Below are 19,779 nucleotides of genomic sequence, written 5' to 3' on the forward strand. Positions count from 1 at the left end.
CAGCATTAGAATTAGGCCCTGTTTAGTTCCCCACCCAAAAATTTTTCATCCATCCCATCGAATCTTTGGACACATGCATGGAACATTAAATGTAGATAAAAAAATAAACTAATTACACAGTTTAGTTAAGAATCGCGAGACGAATCTTTTAAGCCTAGTTACTCCATGATTAGCCTTAAGTGCTACAGTAACCCCACATATGCTAATGACAGATTAATTATGCTTAATAAATTTGTCTTGCAGTTTCCTGACGAGCTATGTAATTTGTTTTTTTATTAGTTTCTAAAAACCTCTCCCGACATCCTTCCGACACATCCGATGGGACATCCAAAAAATTTTCGTTCCCAATCTAAATAGGCCCTTATTCCGACCAGATTGGCGCAACACACCCCGCTGCAATTGATTAGTCACTGTCACACAGCCCAAACAGCCTGTGACCCCACCCGCCATTCACACAATGAACCACCACACCAGTCCTCCACGCGTCAGAACACTCAACACCAACAAATGGTGCGTATCGGCGACATGCTCCGGTCCTGCCACTCTGCCAGTCCCCCTCCCACCTTTTGCTCCAAAAAAAAAAAAGTCCCACTCCCACCGGCTCCGAGACCAACAAACCCGCCCCCTGGCCCGACGACGCGGCTCGGCGCGGGCCCTCCCCGTCCTCCTCTGATGGACATGGACGCGAGCCAAACCTGGCCGCCCCCGACCCCCTCGCCGCCGCCCTTCTCCTCCCGGCCCCGCGCGTCGCCGTCGCCGTCGCCGTCCGCGCACCGCCGGCGCCGCCGGCACTCCAAGAAGCACAAGCCCCCGCCCGCGCCTGCGCCTGCGCCGACGCCGCAGGGCGCGGCGGACTTCTCCGCGCTCCCGCCGGAGCTCGTCCACCGGGCCCTCGCGGCCGCGTGCGCCTCCGACGTCGCGGCGGCCAGCCGCGCGTGCCGCGCGTGGCGGGACGCGCTGCGGCCGCTCCGCGAGGCCGCGGCGCTGCACGCGTTCGGCCGACGCGTCAAGCACGGCCTCGTGGCGGGACCCGCGTCCTCACGCGGGGGGGCCGGTGGCGGACGTCTCGAGACGGAGAGGCAGCGCGCTCTGGGGCTGTTCCGGCGGGCCGCGAGGCTGGGCTCCGCGGCGGCGATGGTGGACGCCGGGCTCATGTGCTGGGAGGATGGGCGGCGGGAGGAGGCCGTCGGTTACTACCGGAGCGCGGCGGACCTGGGCCATCCCGTTGGGATGTGCAATCTTGGAGTCTCCTTCCTTGAAGGTATGGTGGATTTGGTTCACACTTCACAGGATTAGCTTTCAGGGAGACTTGTTCTAGGTGATTGTAGAAATATTCAGAATTCAGGAAGGGTTACGCTTCTAACCACTCATCTATATACACTATTAGTTTTATCTGCAGGACTTTTGAACCATTCTAAGTAATAGTTTTTTGGGAAGCTTTCCGCTGTGCTCTGTCAGACTGTTACACTGTCTCTTGAGGTTCAGATTCATTTAGTAAACTTTGGGTTGTTTATGTCCAACTCTAAACTCTGCATAGTAATAAAGAATCCACTGATAATTGATCAGTGTAGTCAAGCATGTTATTTGTTAGTTAGTTAGCGATAAATCGTCTTGTTCGTCTCAAGGCATTGCACCTGATATTGCTGCCAAATATTTCTGCAGCTGATCCACCCAAGGCCGAGGAAGCTATTAGATGGTTTTATCCATCAGCATCTGCAGGCAATGCTCGTGCTCAATACAACCTAGGCCTTTGCTTGCAGAACGGGAAGGGTGTCAAACGGAGTCAGAAGGAAGCTGTAAGATGTGATACCTCTGCTATTTCGGTGTCGCACACCATTTTGCAAATTTTTCCATACATTAGAAGTACTTCTGTTTTCTAGATGCATTGTGAAAAAACTAGGATCGATACACTATCTGGTTTATACATCTATGCATTTATCACACCTCTTACTAGATAGAGATTAGGAATAGACAACAGATGTTCAGTTGCTGAACTACTTGTTACCCTCTGATCTTATGATGCTGGGATTACCAGATTCTGTTGAAGTTCTTTAACTCAACTAAGAGAAACTAGTTTTTTTTAGAAAAGAATATTGGTTGGATTTCCTTTACTTAGGATCATGTCACCCGGACCAATCAAAATACAGTAACAAGCAGATACTGGACTACCAGCAGGTTCCCATATTCTTTGTAGTACTTGAGAGTTGGAATGTGTAATCTGAAAGACTATTATTAATGCAGGCAAAATGGTATTTACGAGCTGCAGAGGGAGGGAATGTACGAGCCATGTATAACATTTCCTTGTGTTACAGCTATGGTGAAGGGCTTTCACAGGATCCAGTGCGCGCTAAGAGGTGGCTTCAACTAGCTGCTGATTGTGGTCACAAGAAAGCTCTTTATGAGTGTGGTATTAAACTTTGTGCGGTATGTCTTCACTTATCTCTTTCCCATGGGAGTGCCAGACTTGCTTATCTTGATTTGTTTGTTTCAAAATGTTTGGCATAGCAGTGCACTTTAGAACTGTTTTTCTGGATGTTGTCCTGCGTTGCTTGCTATTATGCACTTCAGTTTGTAAATTGTGCCCACATAAGGTTAGGACATAATGCTTGAATGGAAATTGTCCTAGGAGTTCCCGCATAATCAGATTTCCTACTAAGCTGCACCATGCTGGCATTGACTTTCCATGTTTTCATTGCAAACGAGCACTGTACATGGGTAAAACTTAAATAGCATTGCAGCTGATCTAATTCCTTTGTAAAGGTGTTTAGGATCAGAGTGGATGTGCAAATAACATAGGCAAGGTAAATTTCTTAAACACAAAGATGGTAGTGCCTACAGCTCAAATAACATAGGCAGGGTAAATTTTTTAAACACAAAGATGGTAGTGTCTACAGCTCAAGATGATAATAATTTTCACAGCATGCTATTAAATAGATCAGCCCTTAATCCCTTGTATTGAAGTATTATAAGTTCCTTATAACACAAACCCATGCCAGATTCCCCTATACTGTGATTGCTTCCTCAATTTTAAGATATCCATGTGTTTACCTGTAACTCAGGTGGTGGCCCTCTTTTCTTGTGATGATGTCTCTCTTCTATACAGGCAGGAGACAAGGTCAAGTCTCTCATGTATCTAGAGTTGGCAACACGGCGTGGAGAATACGCTGCTGCCCACATGAGAGATGTGATATTTGAATCGCTCTCTGTTGTGAATAAACAGCGTGCCATGTCGGACGCTGATAAATGGAAGCCTAGGACACTCCATCCTAGAAGGTGAGGAAATGCACCAACGTCAAAGTGTAAACAACCATATCGTCAAGATGTCCATACCTACATCGTATGTAGCCAAAATTGAAGCATGCCAGACGCCATGGAAGGGTGAAGTAAACACAGCATCCTCAAGAATGTTAACCTGCAGACTGCAGTAGCCATACTGTGGCTCTTTGTATAAAGCCATCCATTGGCAGATGTAATAGCAGGAGAACCTGTAGTTGTAGTATAGAAAGTTCTGTAGCGAATACTAGTTATGAAGGAGATGCCAGTCGCACAACTAAACTGTACATGTGCAAGTTGCTGGTTTCATCAGTTTATATCCGAAGCCTGGAGGCTTTGTGTCTTTATGAGTTGAAAGAAAAAGCAGAAATGTCTGAACACTGACATAGACATTTGTGTCTGGACATGGACATAAGTAGACATTTGTGTCTATATCAGAAATATCTAGACATAGACATAGACATAGTGGACAAATGTCTTTATTTGTTGCAGTCGAGCAATGATGACCTCCGATGAGGTTCCGGTTCTCATGATTGATAGGATGTCTGAAGATAACTAGCAGGGCCTGTTTAGATCGCTGATAAAAATTTTTTGGATGTCACATCGGATGTGTCGGAAGGATGTCGGGAGGGGTTTTTAGAAACGAATAAAAAAACAAATTACATAGCTCGTCAGGAAACTGCAAGACAAATCTATTAAGCATAATTAATCTGTCATTAGCACATGTGGGTTACTGTAGCATTTAAGGCTAATCATGGAGTAACTAGGCTTAAAAGATTCGTCTCGCGATTTTCAACCAAACTGTGTAATTAGTTTATTTTTTTATGTACATTTAATGTTCCATGCATGTGTCTAAAGATTCGATGGGATGGATGAAAAAATTTTAGGGGACAAACTAAACAGGGCCTAAACTGAAGATGAGAACTACATGCACGCGCTGCTGTCAACGCCATGGCCGATGGCTAGGCCAGGCCACCGTCCTCGACCTCGACAAGCCCCAGCTAGCTTCGAGGGAACGACGAAGCCATCGATGTTTTCTGCTCGGTTCAAGAGATGTTTGATCGAGATTGGTTTCACACCCATCGCTTTCTAGTTTCCATTTTCCTCGAGCTCGATTGTGCAGGACACCATGGGTTTGGTGCAGCATGTGCTTCTTGTGCTAGTTGCCTTGCCGCCTTTTGGCTCTTGTAATACATTGGTCAGTTTAGATCTACCTTGTGCCATAGGAATTTCTCTGCTCTGCTTCGATTGTGTTTGGTGTTCGCAGAAGGTTTGTGAATATTTTGCTTTGAGAACAAAGGTTCGCAAAGACCCCAAACCTTGAGAACATTTCTGAGAAATCAATTCGAGATGTGGCTCAACTCAAAGATGTGACTCTTTTTATGAATGGATCGCCTCAAGTTCCTCCGCGTGGGATGGACGGGAAAGCAGGAGCAAAGCCAAATGGAAACGGCGTAACGACAAGAACCAGGAACAAAGCGAAGGTACGTTCAAGTGCCTGATGAGTGATGACATCTTTTACGGCCAGGGCGTAGTATTTAATTTTTGGATCTATCTCTATCTCGCAGTAATGGAACCCACATGGATGATGGATCAGGAGCAGGTAAAGTAATGCATCATTTGGTAATCATTGGTGGCTCTCTCTCTCTCTCTCTCTCTCTCTCTCTCTCTCTCTCTCTGTTTATTGCAGAGCCATCCGTGGATAGAAACTCTGGTGGTTAGTAGATAAAAGGGGCAATTCTTCAACTGTGTTGGGAAGCAGTACAACTGTACAGTAAGCTCAAATTTGAAAGAAATTCGATCCTCAGCAGTGTTTTTTTTTTTCTCTCCATCGATCCTGCTTTGACTAGCTTACATCAGAAAGACTGGGGACAGAAAACTGTGAATAATAACCAGGAGTTGGTCAACGTGGGCCAAAATGTCCTGTGTGGATCCACCAAGCTTTGTGATCAGATGAGGGGGGCCAGGCCCAAGATAAAGATGCCCTGCATTGCACAGCACAGTCAAAAACTGACGAGAGAGAGAGAGAGAGAGAGAGAGAGAGAGAGAGAGAGAGAGAGAGAGAGAGATCGCGGACCGGAACAAGATCGGCAGTACCATTTGAGTACTATTTGTTATCCTGCTGAAGCACATGGTTGGTTGCCTTGGGTGGAAGCCAGAGACCTGTGCCGGTCACAAATTCACGCTGTCACATGTGTGTAGCATGCTTGAGAGCATCCCAGCAAGCAAGCTGAGTCTCAGTGTCACCTACTCTACTGTCTACTCTACTCAACAAGGCAATAATCAAGCACGGGAATTCCTCTCCCCCCAAGCTTTGCCTTTATAACACCAGCTCCCTACTCCTACTACTCTTCACTCTTCAGTGCAGACAGTTCTGAGCGCAGAGCCAGTGAGCCACTAGTCCCCCAGCAAGGCAGCAAGGAGCAAGATGCGGCGGGGAGGAGACCGGCCGTCGGCGTCGCTCCTGCTCTTCTCGCTGGGGCTTGTGCTCCTCTACTTCACCTCAGGCAGCACCGTTGGTCTCGTGGAGGGACAGGTACTACTACTACTACTTGAAATCTACGCCTGCTCTTCACCTTTGTGTCTCCCTTGTCAATTTGTCGTCATCAATTCTCAAATGATGAATTGGATTGGATTGGATCTGTCGTGGTGCGTGGGGAACAACGACCTGCAGAAAACCTGGTGCATCGCCAAGCCGTCGGCGTCGAACGAGATCCTGGCGCAGAACCTGGACTACGCGTGCTCCCAGGTGAGCTGCGCCGTGATCCAGAAGGGCGGGCCGTGCTACTACCCGGACAGCCTCGTGTCCCGCGCCGCCGTCGCCATGAACCTCTACTACGCCTACAGCGGCAGGCACGCCTGGAACTGCTACTTCAACAGCTCCGCGCTCGTCGTGCAGTCCGATCCAAGTACCACACCACACCAAATCCATCCCGTTGCTGCCGAGCGCCGCCGGCTCTGAAACCCTTTCTTCTTCGTCCATGTGTGTCATCTCATGGATCGAATGTGGCTCGCTCGTTTTGCAGGTTATGGCTCGTGCACGTACTACTGATGACTTATACTGACGACGAGGAAGAGGAGGAGGAGGAGTGTTTGCCGATTGTGGAGGCGGCGGCGCAGACTAAACTACTGATGATTGACTGATGCAGACGAGAGAGATCCATCGTGCCCGGCTGCATTTTTATGCAGATTGCTGGTTTTTCTAGTCTAGAGTGCCCAATTTACCAAATGCAGATTTGTTTGTGATGTGTTGTGCCCCGGTAGCCGCACGTGTTGTAGTTTGACAGACATTTGGAGATTTACAAGAAACTCGTTGGTGTGTCCGTTCATGTGCTTTCAAATTCGAATTCAAATTCAAATTCACTGCAGCGGTGCTGCATAGATTTCCCCCTCTCTCTTTTTTTCGCCACTCAATTCAAAAATGAGAATCGACGGATCTGCGTGTGATCTGTTCAATTCAATCCAGCGGCCGTCAAACAACGTAAACGATTCACTTCAACCCGATCTCCCTCGTTCTCCTCTTGTTCACCGTGACCAACACAAACGCGCCGGCGGCGCCCGAAAGCAACCCCGAACCCACGGCGCGTCGCTGCCCGGCACCACCGCACCACTCCTGTCCCCCCGGCGACGGCACGATGCGGCAGCAGCCTTTCTCGCGGCACGCCGGCTTCTTCGCCTCCCTCCAGCGGGTGGGCCCCGAACCATTCTCTTCTCCAATCGCACACAAGCATATCCCTCCCTCCTCTGACGCCGCGAGCGCTTTTGGTCTCCTCTCCAGGTGGAACACCGACTGGCCTCGGAGTCGGAGCAACACCAGGAGCAGAAGAAGAGCCCGCCGCCGCCGACACCGGCAACGGCAGCAGCAACGGCGCGCCAATCCGAGGCGTCGCCGTTCTCGGACACCATGACCGCCTCCCCCCTCCTCTTCCTCGACCCAGCAGCGCCCGCACCAGCGCCCAGCGGCACGGCCGCGGACCGCGACAGCAGCGGCCCGGCGCTGGACTTCCTCACCGCCGTCACCGAAGAGGACCAGCGCATCCAACAGGATGACGACGACGGAGACGACGGCGGCGGGGAGGACATCGCGAGGCTCATGGCGCTGCTCGGCCTGTCACCGCCGCAACCTCCGCCGTGGGGCGGCGACAGCATCCGCCGCGACGACGAAGACGGAGGCGGGTGCGACTGCAGCGGCGCCGACGGGTTCCTGGCCAAGGTCGTGGGCATGGTCGGACCCAAGTGCGACAGGGAGAAGGCGAGGCTGGACGCCTGGATCCGCCATTACCACCGCGGGGGAGGCGTCGGGTGCAGGGAGCCCGCGAGGCTGGCGCACCTGCTGCTCGCCAGGGCTTCCGGCGACACGGCGGCCGTTGCGTTCCCGGCCAGCGTCAAGGACTTCTTGGACCACGATCCGCCACGGCAGTTGACGGACGAGTCGGAGTGATGGTCCATAATAATAAGCGCATCCGGTAACTGCCTACCTTTCCAATCAGTTTCACAAAACCGCATGTCTCCGGTTTGCATCACTCTTGCCTTCTCTTCCCTGGATAATGTAAATCGAGCAACTGCACCTGCATCTCAAGCTTCACTTTTTGTCTCACCCTGGATGACGTAGCAATGTTTTGGTTTGGCTTAACAGGATATGCTGTAATTTCCCTGTGAGGCATGAAATTGATCTAGCATGACAGTGGTATACTGTTATTTGTTTGCCTTTGTAATAGGAGAATTAATGTTTTGTAAGAAATGCATGAATGCTCGGATATGGACAGTGGGTCCAACAAGCTGAAAGTGGCTTCAGAGTTAAGACTGATTATAAGAGACAGGAAGAAAGATCATTAGCTTATCAAATTCTCTATTGAAAAGGATTCAGAGTTCAGACTGAATATCAGTACAAATATTATAGAGATGCCCGGTGCGCTTATACGATGATCCTTTAAGACATATAAGCAGAGCAAAATGTCAGTTTTGTGCACGAAGGTGGAGACATTCAAATAATAGGGAGGCGAAATGTATTGAATGCGCGCAATCTGTGCACGGAGGATAGATTCAAACAGAGGCAAAAATATATTCAATGTGCTATTAAGCAAGTCCAAACAGTATTTTATTAGTACGCGAGCAATGTAAAGCTTCACAGCCCGCTGATTGACAAGCATAGAAATCCAATTTTAGAAAAAAGAGAAACAAGTGTAGCTAACAGAACGTTATTACCAAACAGCAAACAAACGGATCTCGTGCAGTTTTCCTTTTATTCGAGAAATACGATAAAATATAGGCAGAGCAGCCGCGCGCTGATTTCTCCCTTGGAAAGCTCACAGCTTCGAAACGAGGCCATTTTGGATGGCCTTGGGCGACTCGGCTTCCTTGACATCCGCATCGGACGAGCTGGGAGGCACGTCGACCGCAGGTGAGCAGTTGAAGAATCCATGTGGCTGCGGGCAGAAACATCATTAGTCATTAGAAACGACGAAAGTTATTAGGCCAATATCTCTGAGAAGAATCAACGAAGGGATCCGATGGTTCACAGCCTATGATAGAAACTGAAAAAACCAAAAGCTCATACCATGAGCATGAAGCCTATATGCTCCACCGGCATGACTGGCCAATCTTCCAGCCTGGGGATATGGGTGAGACCGAACACGTACCTGTAGATGCAGAACACGGTTTTATCAGATTTTGAAAGAAACAATTCCAGTTTATGGCTTTCTACATAACAGTATGGCTTTCAAGAAAATGGTCTATTATGAAGTACCAGAGAACAATATCAGTTTCCTCCAGAGGCCTATCCTTCTTGACCCATGTTGGCAGACCCTCGTGGATGCGAGGATTCTGGTTGGGAAACTCCCCTCCAGGGAACATCTCGTCGCGCTTGTATTGAGTCACCCAGAGATTGTGCTTCAAGAACCCAGCCCTCCTCAGAAATTTCGCCTCAGGCAGAGCCAATGGCAGGCAGTTCGAACCAGGCACGAGCCTGTAACCAGTTGGCTGCCCAGTCCGATTTACAGTCCGTGTGTTACGTACCTGAACAGAATGCAAACAAGTTCAAATAAGCAGGCAGGATAGCACACATTAATGTATTTGGACTGTATTTGTGATTTGTCATCTTCAATCATTGTTTCATACTAACATTCATTCGATGGTAAATCAACAATAGTGCAAATATTAAGGACATCTATGTTCACATTTGCTTGATGCAAGATCATTAATGGTACAAATACTAAGGAACATGAAAAGGAAAAGTAAAACACATCCATTGTCACAACTCAGAAGAGAGTAGCCAGTCAGTAATTTTCATCACTATTGAATTGCATGAGCATAAAAACAATGACAAGGTACTGGATGCACAATTTAATGGTACCACCATACTAGTAGAAATAACAAAAGGTTAAAACAAAGGGAAAAACAGTATCTTACAATCCAGTGGCGTGCAGATGAAGGGTCGCAATCACGCATTGCTTGCAACTCAGACTTCAACAATTTCTCTTCAGCATAGAAAGCATTATTATGCACATTATGTGTGCCTGCACTTTCCACTTTAACATTAACCTCAACCACCTGAACAAAAAATGATCAATCACAATGGCTTTGATATAATGGATATACGCATTGGATGAAGGCACAGATTGATACTCCTTATGCAATGCACAGTGGTTTTTACACACTTAAGGCCTAAGAAGCATATACTTCTATGGAAACTATGGAAATTACATGGATGAATAAACACTTTTTTGGTAGCCTCAAGTAACTTTCATCTAAGTAGTTTATGTAACATTAGCAGGTATAAGGTCATTTTGATGTCTTTTTACTGATCTGATGTAAAGATATAATTAAATTTTATGTGGTCCCATTCAGATTGCTAACTATTTTTTGTGCAGAATTTGATTCGTAAAAAAGGTGCAAATAGATGGCAACCCCCACCTGGTTATGAGCCTCGTTAGGTTTGCAATCAACAGCCATGTCCATACGGGCAACAAAGAAATGCTGGTGAACTGGTGCATACAGACCAGGGGCAATAGTTGTGCCATATTTCCTTGATTCCCCAGGCATCAGGGCCCCTAAGCTGAGAATTCCAGTAAGCTTTACTTCTGCTTCTATTTTTCCATCCTGCAACCAAGAGCATCAACAAATAATTAAAAAACTTTGAAGCTTCAGAAAATTTTAAGTAACATTCAATCACTAAAACCATCAATGAACTGTGATCTTTGCAGTATCAAAATTGAACTCTTTCATGCATACATAACTAAGCAAACTTATACAGTAAAGAATTATAGATAATATATATTGGGTATTGTAGGTAAATGCTACTTACTTTCTGGCATTATTGAGGAAACCCAATGAAATAGTTACCTGATAGAAGTGCCAGTAAAAACCATACTCGTAGTTTGCAACTGTACAGATAAATGAAACGGTAAGCCTCCTTGACCGCCTTACTTCTGCTAAACCAGTTCTCCAGTCTTGGTGTTTCCAAAGGATCCCATGATCCTCCTCATGCAAACAAACACAGTTCTCAATTGTCTCCACACCACCAGTGAAGTTTGTGAAATGTGCATCAAAATATTTTATGTACCCCAAGCAATCACATCCCTGTACAAAAAGGTAAAAGAATAGTAGTCAAATCAAAGCAACATTAAAGTGTAGAAGAGTATACTCATCAAGAACTGAACAAAATAACCTTCTTAAGAGAATGAGCATTTTTTCCAAGTCCGTCTTCTCCAGCATCAAATGCATTCTTACGATAATGTGGTTCGCTTGGATCTCCATAAGGAACGACCATCTCAACAAAGCTCAGCCTATGTGCTATAGGTCTACGTCCACGGCTACCATCAACATAAGCAACAGAATAGATAACCAAACCCTCTTTGGGGGTGAAGCCAATACGGAAGTTCCACTGCCATAACCATTAAGTGTTATTTATTTAAAAACATTATATTAATAACAGCATTGCAGTTAAGCAAAGAATTACCTTCTGCCATTCCACAAAATAGCCATTAATGCGGAAACTTGGACCCTCAGGCTGATTGATGATAAGTGGTTTTACATCACTTCGATCAACACCACCTCTTGTTTCCCCAGGAGTATAGTTTCTCAAATGATCTGGAGGGGGAAGAGGAACCAACTTCCTATCTTCAAACTCTATCACAGCATTATTCTGCATATCAACAACAACATGGATTCCTTCCACAGGACGAGCATAACCATTCTCCATGGGGCTATCACTCTCAGTTCTGCAAAATATGAGAGGCTTGCCAAGTCTGCGACTTGGAGCATCAGCTTCGCTGTAGTAGCCAGCACACCTGACAATTTAATAGACAGTTTTAACTTTCCTTTCAATTTATTTACAAATATGATAATGCAAGTTGAAACATAGCACAATATGAAAACTTTAGCCCGAGAAATTCCTTATAGATAGATTACCAAGCATCCACCATAACAAGATCCATGTCATCCACACCTCTTCTCTTCATAGCTTCAATAAATGGAGGGTAACTTTTGACTGTAGCCTCACATTCAGCATACTCCATAGCATCCTGTCAAAGATAAAAAATTAAAATAGTGGAGTAACATGATCCATGCCATCCGCACCTCTTCTCTTCATAGATTCCATAAATTCAACTAGCCGAGTAACATGAACGTTTGAAAAATACAAACAGATACCATAGTGAAATAATAACAGGCCATTACATACAATTAGATGGATCGCAGATTGAGACAAATAGTCACAAGGCATGAAGAATTCTGAACAAAATTAGTCGACATACCATTGCAGGTTGAACATCTGGAACAACTTCAGATGATATCACCTTCCCTCTGTGATGTCCACCCCTAGTAGCTGCATGCACTTCAGATAGTTCCACTATCCAAATGCTAGTCTCATTTGATTGTTTATTGTAGACAACAAGTCTGGCCCTCCTAGGAGGTAACCTGCTTGGAATAACAGCAGAACCTTTGCTTCTAGGGAGCAGCGATGGCTGGAAAGGTGGAAAGAAGTAGGCATCGGCTAATGCCACGACATTCTTTTCTGGCTCCAACAGCACAACTTCAACAAAGCGCATGCTGTCCCTTTCCTACAATTAGAACTTGTTGAATTATTATTTTCAAGATTTAATGGAAAAGCATGTGTCTAACTTTTGTTGGCATACCTCAGGAGATCTTCCAGCAGCTCTTACAGTTGCTACAGCAACTGCAATTTCAGCTGCAGATAATGGGTCTAAAGGGTGGCACCTCTGGGCTCTTGTCATTATTGGTATCCCTGCATTTTTTTTTTTGTGAAGAAAAACAGTAGCTGAGTTAACACATTTCAAATAGTATGTGTCTATCTAGGTTATAGGCTGTTAAATAAATGGTAAATACAGAGAACCACGTCAAGCAGGGTTGTCAAATTGCCGTGATCACCAATATGGAAGAATATGGGGCAGGTGATGCATAAGAACTTACACAAACATCTTTCAACAAGTTCTGAAATACTTTTTTCTCGAAAAACAAGTTCTGAAATACACATGGACCAATTACCAATCACAAAAACCCATGAATAACTGAGAAATCTTAGCATAGGACAACCTTTCAAAATAGATAATTTGGCAGGTCCGCAATGATCCCTTGTGCTTATCAGGTGTCAGAAGAGGTGCCACCTGATAGATATATTGTTGTTAAGAAACTGTACTGGCGACTGGCGTTGACCATACAGTATAAATGAAAGTCTTAAAATATTGTGTAACCAACCAGTCATGTCCTGGATCTAGACATCTAGTTGTCAGTTAAGAATTCTGTTCCAAGATATACTGATGTCATTATTTCAATTCACAGGTCACAGCAAAGACAATCACCAACATTATGACCTCACTAGAATACGAACGTACATAAGAATATCAATCGTTGCTAGCTTGTTTTTTCTTATAGGAAGTGCATAGTTTCCTCTGTTGTCACGGGCCTGCATAGTTTCCTCCCTTGCAGCAAATCTCTTGCTGCCCTTTAAAAAAAGTATCAACCATTGCTCATACTTCACTTCTTCTTAATAAAAAAGCTGATGGTCAACAGGAATAAATCAGGAGATTTATAAATGCAAAATAGTTATTTTCACAGAAAATCCATGTCACATCATTTAAAAGTTACTCCACAGATTTTTGGAAAAGGAAAAAATATTTATATTTTCCACATTCGCCAAAAAAGTGTTATACTTTCCACCAAAAGGACAACTGCTCAGAAATTTGGTAGCCATAAGAGAATATCAAGAAGGATCTCTCAAATCATTAATGATATTTTTGGTTGAAACTTGATACAAAAGTTAAGGTTGATATAATGTCATTTTCCCGTTACAGATAAAAAAACAACATCGAAGTCAACATCATCTCGAGCATCCGGTGAAACTAGTAAAGGGTAGCACGCAGACAGGCCAGACAACACAATAAAGTGCAATGGTAGCGTGCACCTCATCAATTCAGAGTCCCCAGAAACGGTACTACTACACAAGATATGCTCACAGCGCACCATGTGGACTGTGTGAAACAGCATGCGCCAGCAGCTAATGCTAGTGGCGCATACATGAAAAATGTGAATGTCAAAAACTCTGTGGACCTATATATGATCCAAAAATCTGAAAAAAACAAGCAGCATATAAGTCCGTTGGCAAATGGCAAGCTGACATCATTTATCCAAATTGGGACATTTTCCTCTCTTCCCTACCGGAAAGGCAGAAACCTCGTCATATGTAGAAGTAAAAAACAAGTTGATCACTACAACTAGTGATCAAAGAAAAAGAAAGTTGGCGCACCAAACTGTTATCGAGCACAGTTCTGAACGGTAGGCTACAAAGACTGACTATACTTTTAGATTTTGTGACAGCTAAGACCCACTAGTATATATTTTTTTTTCGCGAGCGTAAAGACCCACTAGTATGGGTGTGTGGCCTTAGCCATCACATCAAACCCCGTGCTCCAATCATCACTTTAGCCAGATGGGCAGAGTAAACCACGGTTTGCCTCTACAAGATCTAATTTGCACACGCCCAGATTCAAGACCTACTAATCTGTACAATCAGGTTGCATGCACACGAGAACTACTCTTATGTTGTTGGTGCAAATATCATCCACGTAACTGCCAGATCCTACAAACTAATCTGCATCCTCTGCTTTGCATGCGCACGAAACGATGCACTCTGTAGTCTGTATACAGCTACCACCACTAAGATTGCGTTTCCTCAACCAACATCTAACCTCACGAAAAATCGTGATCGGCGGAAACACCCACCATGGCATGCCTCACCTAATTTAAGATCCATGCACGGCAGGAAACTCCCGTAACATTAGTCGTGACCCAATCAAAATAGGATCCGACTTCATCGGTACACAGAGACGGTCAGACGGAGATGGAGGGAGGTGGCCGCGATTTCGGATACCTTTGGAGGAGGCCTTCGCTGTGGTGGGCTGGACCGCGGCGATCTCCTCGATCACGGCGCCGCTTGCGCCTGCGGCCGACGCGGCCACGCGCTCACCGCCTCCCGCAGCGAGGGCGACGACCTTGCCGACCGGGGACGCGGCGATCGCTCGCATGGGGACGACAGGGGCGCCACCAGCGACACGCGCGGGCGCATCGCGGCTGCAGCATGCCGACGCCTTTTCCTTAGCTGCGGCCATTGGAGCGGGTTCGCGAGCTGACCGTGTCCGTAGTCTCCTCCTCCGCCTCCGCCTCGCCGGCTCCCACGATCTGACATACAGCACAGGCCTCCGCCTCCCGCGCCTTCTGCCCCCTCCCCCCTCTCCGCCGCCTCCTCGTCGCCGGGGCACTCGCGCGTACGGGTCGGGGCTAGGGTTCCTGGAACCCTAGACAAGGGAGCGGGGGTTCTCTCCGTCCGCGAGGAGCCGCCGAGGGAGGGGTGGGGGGAGAGAAACGGCAACCGGTGGGAGACGGTGGTTTGCAATGGTGGGGGTGGTGGCGTTGGCGGTGAGAACTGGGAGAGGGAGAGTGGTGTTGGGTTATGTGCCGCGTCGGGTGATTTGGAGAGCGATGCGTCGGGGACTCGGGGGCTCACGTGGATTTTATAGAAAAAAAGGCAGGGGAAAAAGGTCACCAGAGCGTGCGCTGTGGATGGGCTGGATTCTTCCGTGTTTTGCGTTCTTGTTATACGATAGGATTATCGCTTTTTTGGATTAAGGCGACGGGAACTCTTTTTTCTCTCTCTTTGTACTGGAAAATTCAACATTCCAAAATAAATGTACCCTTAGATCAGTGTTAATGGGTTTTGTTATAGTTTCATGAATATGCTAATATGTCACCGTATTTATAATGTGAGATGATAAAAAAAATTATAGGATAAAACTCTTCTACACAGTTTATAAAATATAAATGTATTGAAACCTGGGACATAAAACTCATTAAATATGGTCTTATAACATTTAGAATTTATCCTACAATAAAAACCATGAACCACCACCACTAGTACCTTTTTCTACTGTTTCCATTTTCAATGTTGCCTGTTGCTATATATCTTTTGTTATAAGAAGTTTATCTGAGTTTTATTTGTATTTAATATTGTAACACGCAAGCAAATTTGATGATTTGGCAGATTAATTATGAAAAGAGAGCTAAAGAAAGTTTCATATAGTTTCATCAAGATTAAACCCGCTAGCATAGTTATCAGCACAACAACTAATGTGACAATCTTAGTAACTGTGCTATAAAATTTCTCATTGAAACTGCTCTAAGTATATATTTTTCTAGTAACATTGGTTTTCCCCTTATATATTTTAGAAGTGTATTAGGAGGGAGTACTTTAAATTTGTGTACACTTGGATAAAAAATCATTTCACTTTTTCATTTTCATGCGAAGCAAGATGTAACTCGTTTAGGAGGCATTTAGTAGAATTTTAGATTCTATAAAATACTAAAATAGTAAGGTCCAGATTCTTTCTGGCATAATCAAGTAATTTCTCTTGCTAAATAGAAAAACAAGGATCGGTTCAATTTGTTACCTTCTATTTTTTTTGTTTAATAATAACTTTTTTGTCGGTTATATTGACAAGAAGAAGGCACCAATGAGATAAACAATGGTCCTCGAGAAGATAAAAACAATAGCAATAGCTATAACAACGGTAATAACTTACCAATGGCAACCCGCTCTCAACATGAGCGACCAAAAAAACGCAACAAAGATAATCACCTAAAGAAAGGACGAAGAAACCTCTACCATCATGTAATGTTTTTCTTACCCAATAGAAGAATGACTCAAATTGTTCCCATGTAAATTTCCGGGTGATGGCGATCGTTCTAATGATCTTATCGTCTCTCCCATAATGTTTTATGTTTGGCGGCGGTGCTGCATGATGACAAAAGCATCCTTCATACCTTGGTTTTAATGTTTCAAAAATATGTAGTAATTTAATATACATCTTATATCCGGTTGCGTAATATTTTCTCTATCCTAGAAATGATACAATTTTATGTTTGTTTCAAGTTAGACTATCTTAATTTTGACTAAGGTTTATGGAAAACAGTATTAACATTTACAACATTAAACATGTATAATGAAAAATACATTTCTTGATAAATGTAATATTAATATTTCTTTATAAATATCTGGTCAAATCAAACTCAAAAGTGTCTGATTGAACACGACTCTAGAACTGCACTCTTTTTGGACAAAGCTATTATGTTCATGTCATTTGTCAAGATTAGGTATGGGTGAACAATAGTTCCAATCGTTGTGTACAATGATGTTGATGGAATGCCAACTCATGCATACAACCATGATAAGTCATAATATAAATCTACCTTGCACTGCAGTCCCTATACACTTATCACAAAATTGTACCTTAATTAAGTTCCCTTATATTATGGACCTAATAATGATGTGATAGGAATTGCCCCAGTATATACATCATGTAGAACTCCGATATAGCAAGTAGCTAATACTCCTCCGTATATGATTTAAATATCGTTTTGGATAAGGTGTAGGTCAAACATTAAGAATATAAATCATCAATAATTTTTAAATTATTGAGTTTGTAAATGTAAAAATTATATGAATATATTTGTCTTGAAAAATGCTTTCATAAAAATATACATATATTATTTTTTCTAAATGTTTTTATAAAAATAAAGAAGTCAAATTAAAGTTGTGTTTTGGAGACCATATCGATGTCCTAAACGGCATCTAAATCATATACGGAGGGAGTATGTGGTAGTGTATTTTTGCTACTCTGATAACACATGTCATTATTTTTTCAAAAATAACACATGTCATTACACTTCTTGAAATTTTAAACACATGTCATTGCAGGAGGACGCACATTTTTGTTTCTACTGCCCATAGCCCATTGTATCAAGTCGAGGTATATGCCATTAGTATTGACAAAACCGCTGTTAACACGGTGGACTGACAAACACATTGGCTATTTAATTTGATTTCTCTTTTTCTTGCTGAAAAGCTAGTAGTACTGGTCATGTTCATGCACCAGAAGGCACTTTTGTCTGTCCTGCTTGTCACGTATACGAGGAGAATATTTCAGCATGGCAACGTATCCTGAACTATGATTCTGGGAATGAACAGTTGAACCTACTAGTACGGAGTATATTTTTATCGCAAAATTACTGCGGGCGCTAGTGGTTAAAATGTGATTTGCGGCGCATGTGAGTGCGTGATCTGTGATCGAGAGCAGGCACACGTCAGGCTCCTCGACACGGAACGGACGGAGGACGAGTAAGATGACGAGGTTCTTATCATCTCAGAATAAAATAATCCGCGATTCTGCATCATATCTTTGCTTATTCTCACCACACGAGTAGCCTTACCCTTCGTTAGCGCAAATTGACACCACGAAAGCTCCTTAAATTTCGTACAACAATAAAAGTCATGAGATTGACTGAATCATCATGGACACTCACCATTCACATGCATATTATCTACCACTAATACAAGAAACTAAGTCGTTAGATCCTGAAGTGAATCTAGTAAAAGAGTAAAGTCCATCAGCGGTCCCTAAACTTGTTCGGATGTGTCATCTCGGTCCTTAAACTCGCAAAAATGACCGTTTAGGTACCTAAACTTGTTCGGTTGTGTCATCCTGGTCCCTAAACTTAAAAATCTCCCATATAGGTCCTCAAACTTGTTCAGTTGTGTCATCCCGGTCTCTAAACTTGTTTTTAAGTCTTATCTGGGTCAAAATAGGACGAATCTAAAAACTCTATATTGAAAAATAATTCATAACTTTTTCATATGAACTCAAATGAAGATAAACTTTATATCAAAATTGTAGGCAGCAACATGATCTACAACTTTGCAGTTGAAAAGTTTTTAAATTAAAATCGTTTAGGTTCCCAAAATATTTTTTATAAGTTTATAGATTTTAAAATTTAAAATTAAATTTTATAACACTAAACGACTTCAAATAAAAAACTTTTCAACTATAAAGTTGTAGATTGTGCTGAGGACTATAACTTTGGTATAAAATTTGTCTTCATTTGAGTTCATATGAAAAAGTTATGAATTATTTTTTGATATAGAGTTGTTATATCGCTTTGTTTTGACCCAGATGAGATTCAAACCAAGCTTAGGGACCGAGATGACACAACTGAATAACTTTGAGGATCTAAACGGATGATTTCTAAGTTTAGGGACCGGGATGACACAATGAACAAGTTTAGGGACCGAGATGACACAGATGAACAAGTTTGAGGTCCTAAACAATCGATTTGTGAGTTTAGGGACCGGGATGACACGACAGCACAAGTTTAGGGACCGGTAATGGACTTTACTCCTAGTAAAATATAAACACCATATCAAGTCCATAACCTAAACTTAGATGGAGAAGTTCTACCACAACAAACCCAATATGTTTCTATATCACTTATTAAGAGCACTATGTAGAAAAAAAATATGTGATCTGAATTATGTAAACAGCCATTTTTTTAATTACAATTTTAGTCTCAGACAGCTTGAAACAAGCTCCCAAAACGCAACTCAAATAAAAGACTTGGCAAATTAACCTCTAAGTGTACTGGAAGACGACTATCCATGCTTGCCAGAGATCTTTATTGTTGTGATCTCAATCATACTACATGCCCACTTCAAATTTGACATGTCACTCTCCTTTTGAAGGATGATCCAGTAAGTGGTCCTCAAAATAACCTACAACTAAGAATTTAATATCCTTTTGTCAAAAAAAAAATATCATTTATACTTAGCTAAATAAATAAAAAACTATGCTTACTCTCGCACGAATTCAAGATCACATTTTTCGAGTCTACCTGCTGAAGCCAAAACCTGAAAAATCTACCATATTAATTATTGTATGTAAACCAAATGTAACTAGAAGAACTTCAAATAAATCTTGCAACATGACAAAAAAATCGGTGCTAGATGATTTTCTTATTGTTGCAAAAAAAACTCTTCACCATTCCATTTTGTAACATAAGATTGTCTTTTGTTAAGCTGACCCCCTCAATCAAGGACCACTTGGAGATCTTAATTTTGAAGGCTAACTTTAGCTTCCATATAGATTTATTCATAGGCAATGTGAT

The 19,779-nt window shown here is 43.5% G+C and overlaps 4 protein-coding genes across 6 annotated transcripts; 3 read left to right on the forward strand and 1 right to left on the reverse strand.

The window, feature by feature from the left end:
* LOC8073578 (F-box protein At1g70590) lies at positions 547-3,784 on the forward strand. 3 transcript variants are annotated; one of them, XM_021464173.1, is made up of 5 exons: positions 548-1,261; positions 1,663-1,796; positions 2,242-2,249; positions 2,313-2,424; positions 3,104-3,784. In XM_021464173.1, exons 1-5 carry the CDS (start codon positions 673-675, stop codon positions 3,275-3,277), a joined length of 1,017 nt encoding a protein of 338 aa, XP_021319848.1. In that variant the 5' UTR covers positions 548-672; the 3' UTR covers positions 3,278-3,784. The 3 variants fall into 3 exon arrangements, with proteins under 3 accessions (XP_021319849.1, XP_021319848.1, XP_002446659.2); XM_021464174.1 differs by having other exon boundaries at positions 547-1,261; positions 2,242-2,424; positions 3,060-3,286; XM_002446614.2 differs by having other exon boundaries at positions 552-1,261; positions 2,242-2,424.
* LOC8073579 (glucan endo-1,3-beta-D-glucosidase) lies at positions 5,518-6,659 on the forward strand. The gene is made up of 3 exons (XM_002446615.2): positions 5,518-5,809; positions 5,948-6,182; positions 6,300-6,659. The coding sequence occupies exons 1-3, from the start codon at positions 5,702-5,704 to the stop codon at positions 6,323-6,325; spliced, it is 369 nt and encodes a 122-aa protein (XP_002446660.1). The 5' UTR covers positions 5,518-5,701; the 3' UTR covers positions 6,326-6,659.
* Positions 6,806-8,113, forward strand: LOC8073580. Its single transcript, XM_002446616.2, has 2 exons — positions 6,806-6,962; positions 7,052-8,113. Exons 1-2 carry the CDS (start codon positions 6,909-6,911, stop codon positions 7,712-7,714), a joined length of 717 nt encoding a protein of 238 aa, XP_002446661.1. The 5' UTR covers positions 6,806-6,908; the 3' UTR covers positions 7,715-8,113.
* Positions 8,312-15,283, reverse strand: LOC8073581 (copper methylamine oxidase). Its single transcript, XM_002447991.2, has 12 exons — positions 14,660-15,283; positions 12,408-12,517; positions 12,027-12,332; positions 11,683-11,795; positions 11,231-11,561; positions 10,940-11,155; positions 10,615-10,851; positions 10,186-10,371; positions 9,682-9,822; positions 9,020-9,288; positions 8,831-8,912; positions 8,312-8,699 (listed from the first exon to the last, which is right to left on the reverse strand). Exons 1-12 carry the CDS (start codon positions 14,895-14,897, stop codon positions 8,580-8,582), a joined length of 2,349 nt encoding a protein of 782 aa, XP_002448036.1. The 5' UTR covers positions 14,898-15,283; the 3' UTR covers positions 8,312-8,579.

The sequence above is a fragment of the Sorghum bicolor genome, chromosome 6 (assembly GCF_000003195.3).
Source record: "Sorghum bicolor cultivar BTx623 chromosome 6, Sorghum_bicolor_NCBIv3, whole genome shotgun sequence".
Lineage (NCBI taxonomy): Eukaryota > Viridiplantae > Streptophyta > Magnoliopsida > Poales > Poaceae > Sorghum > Sorghum bicolor.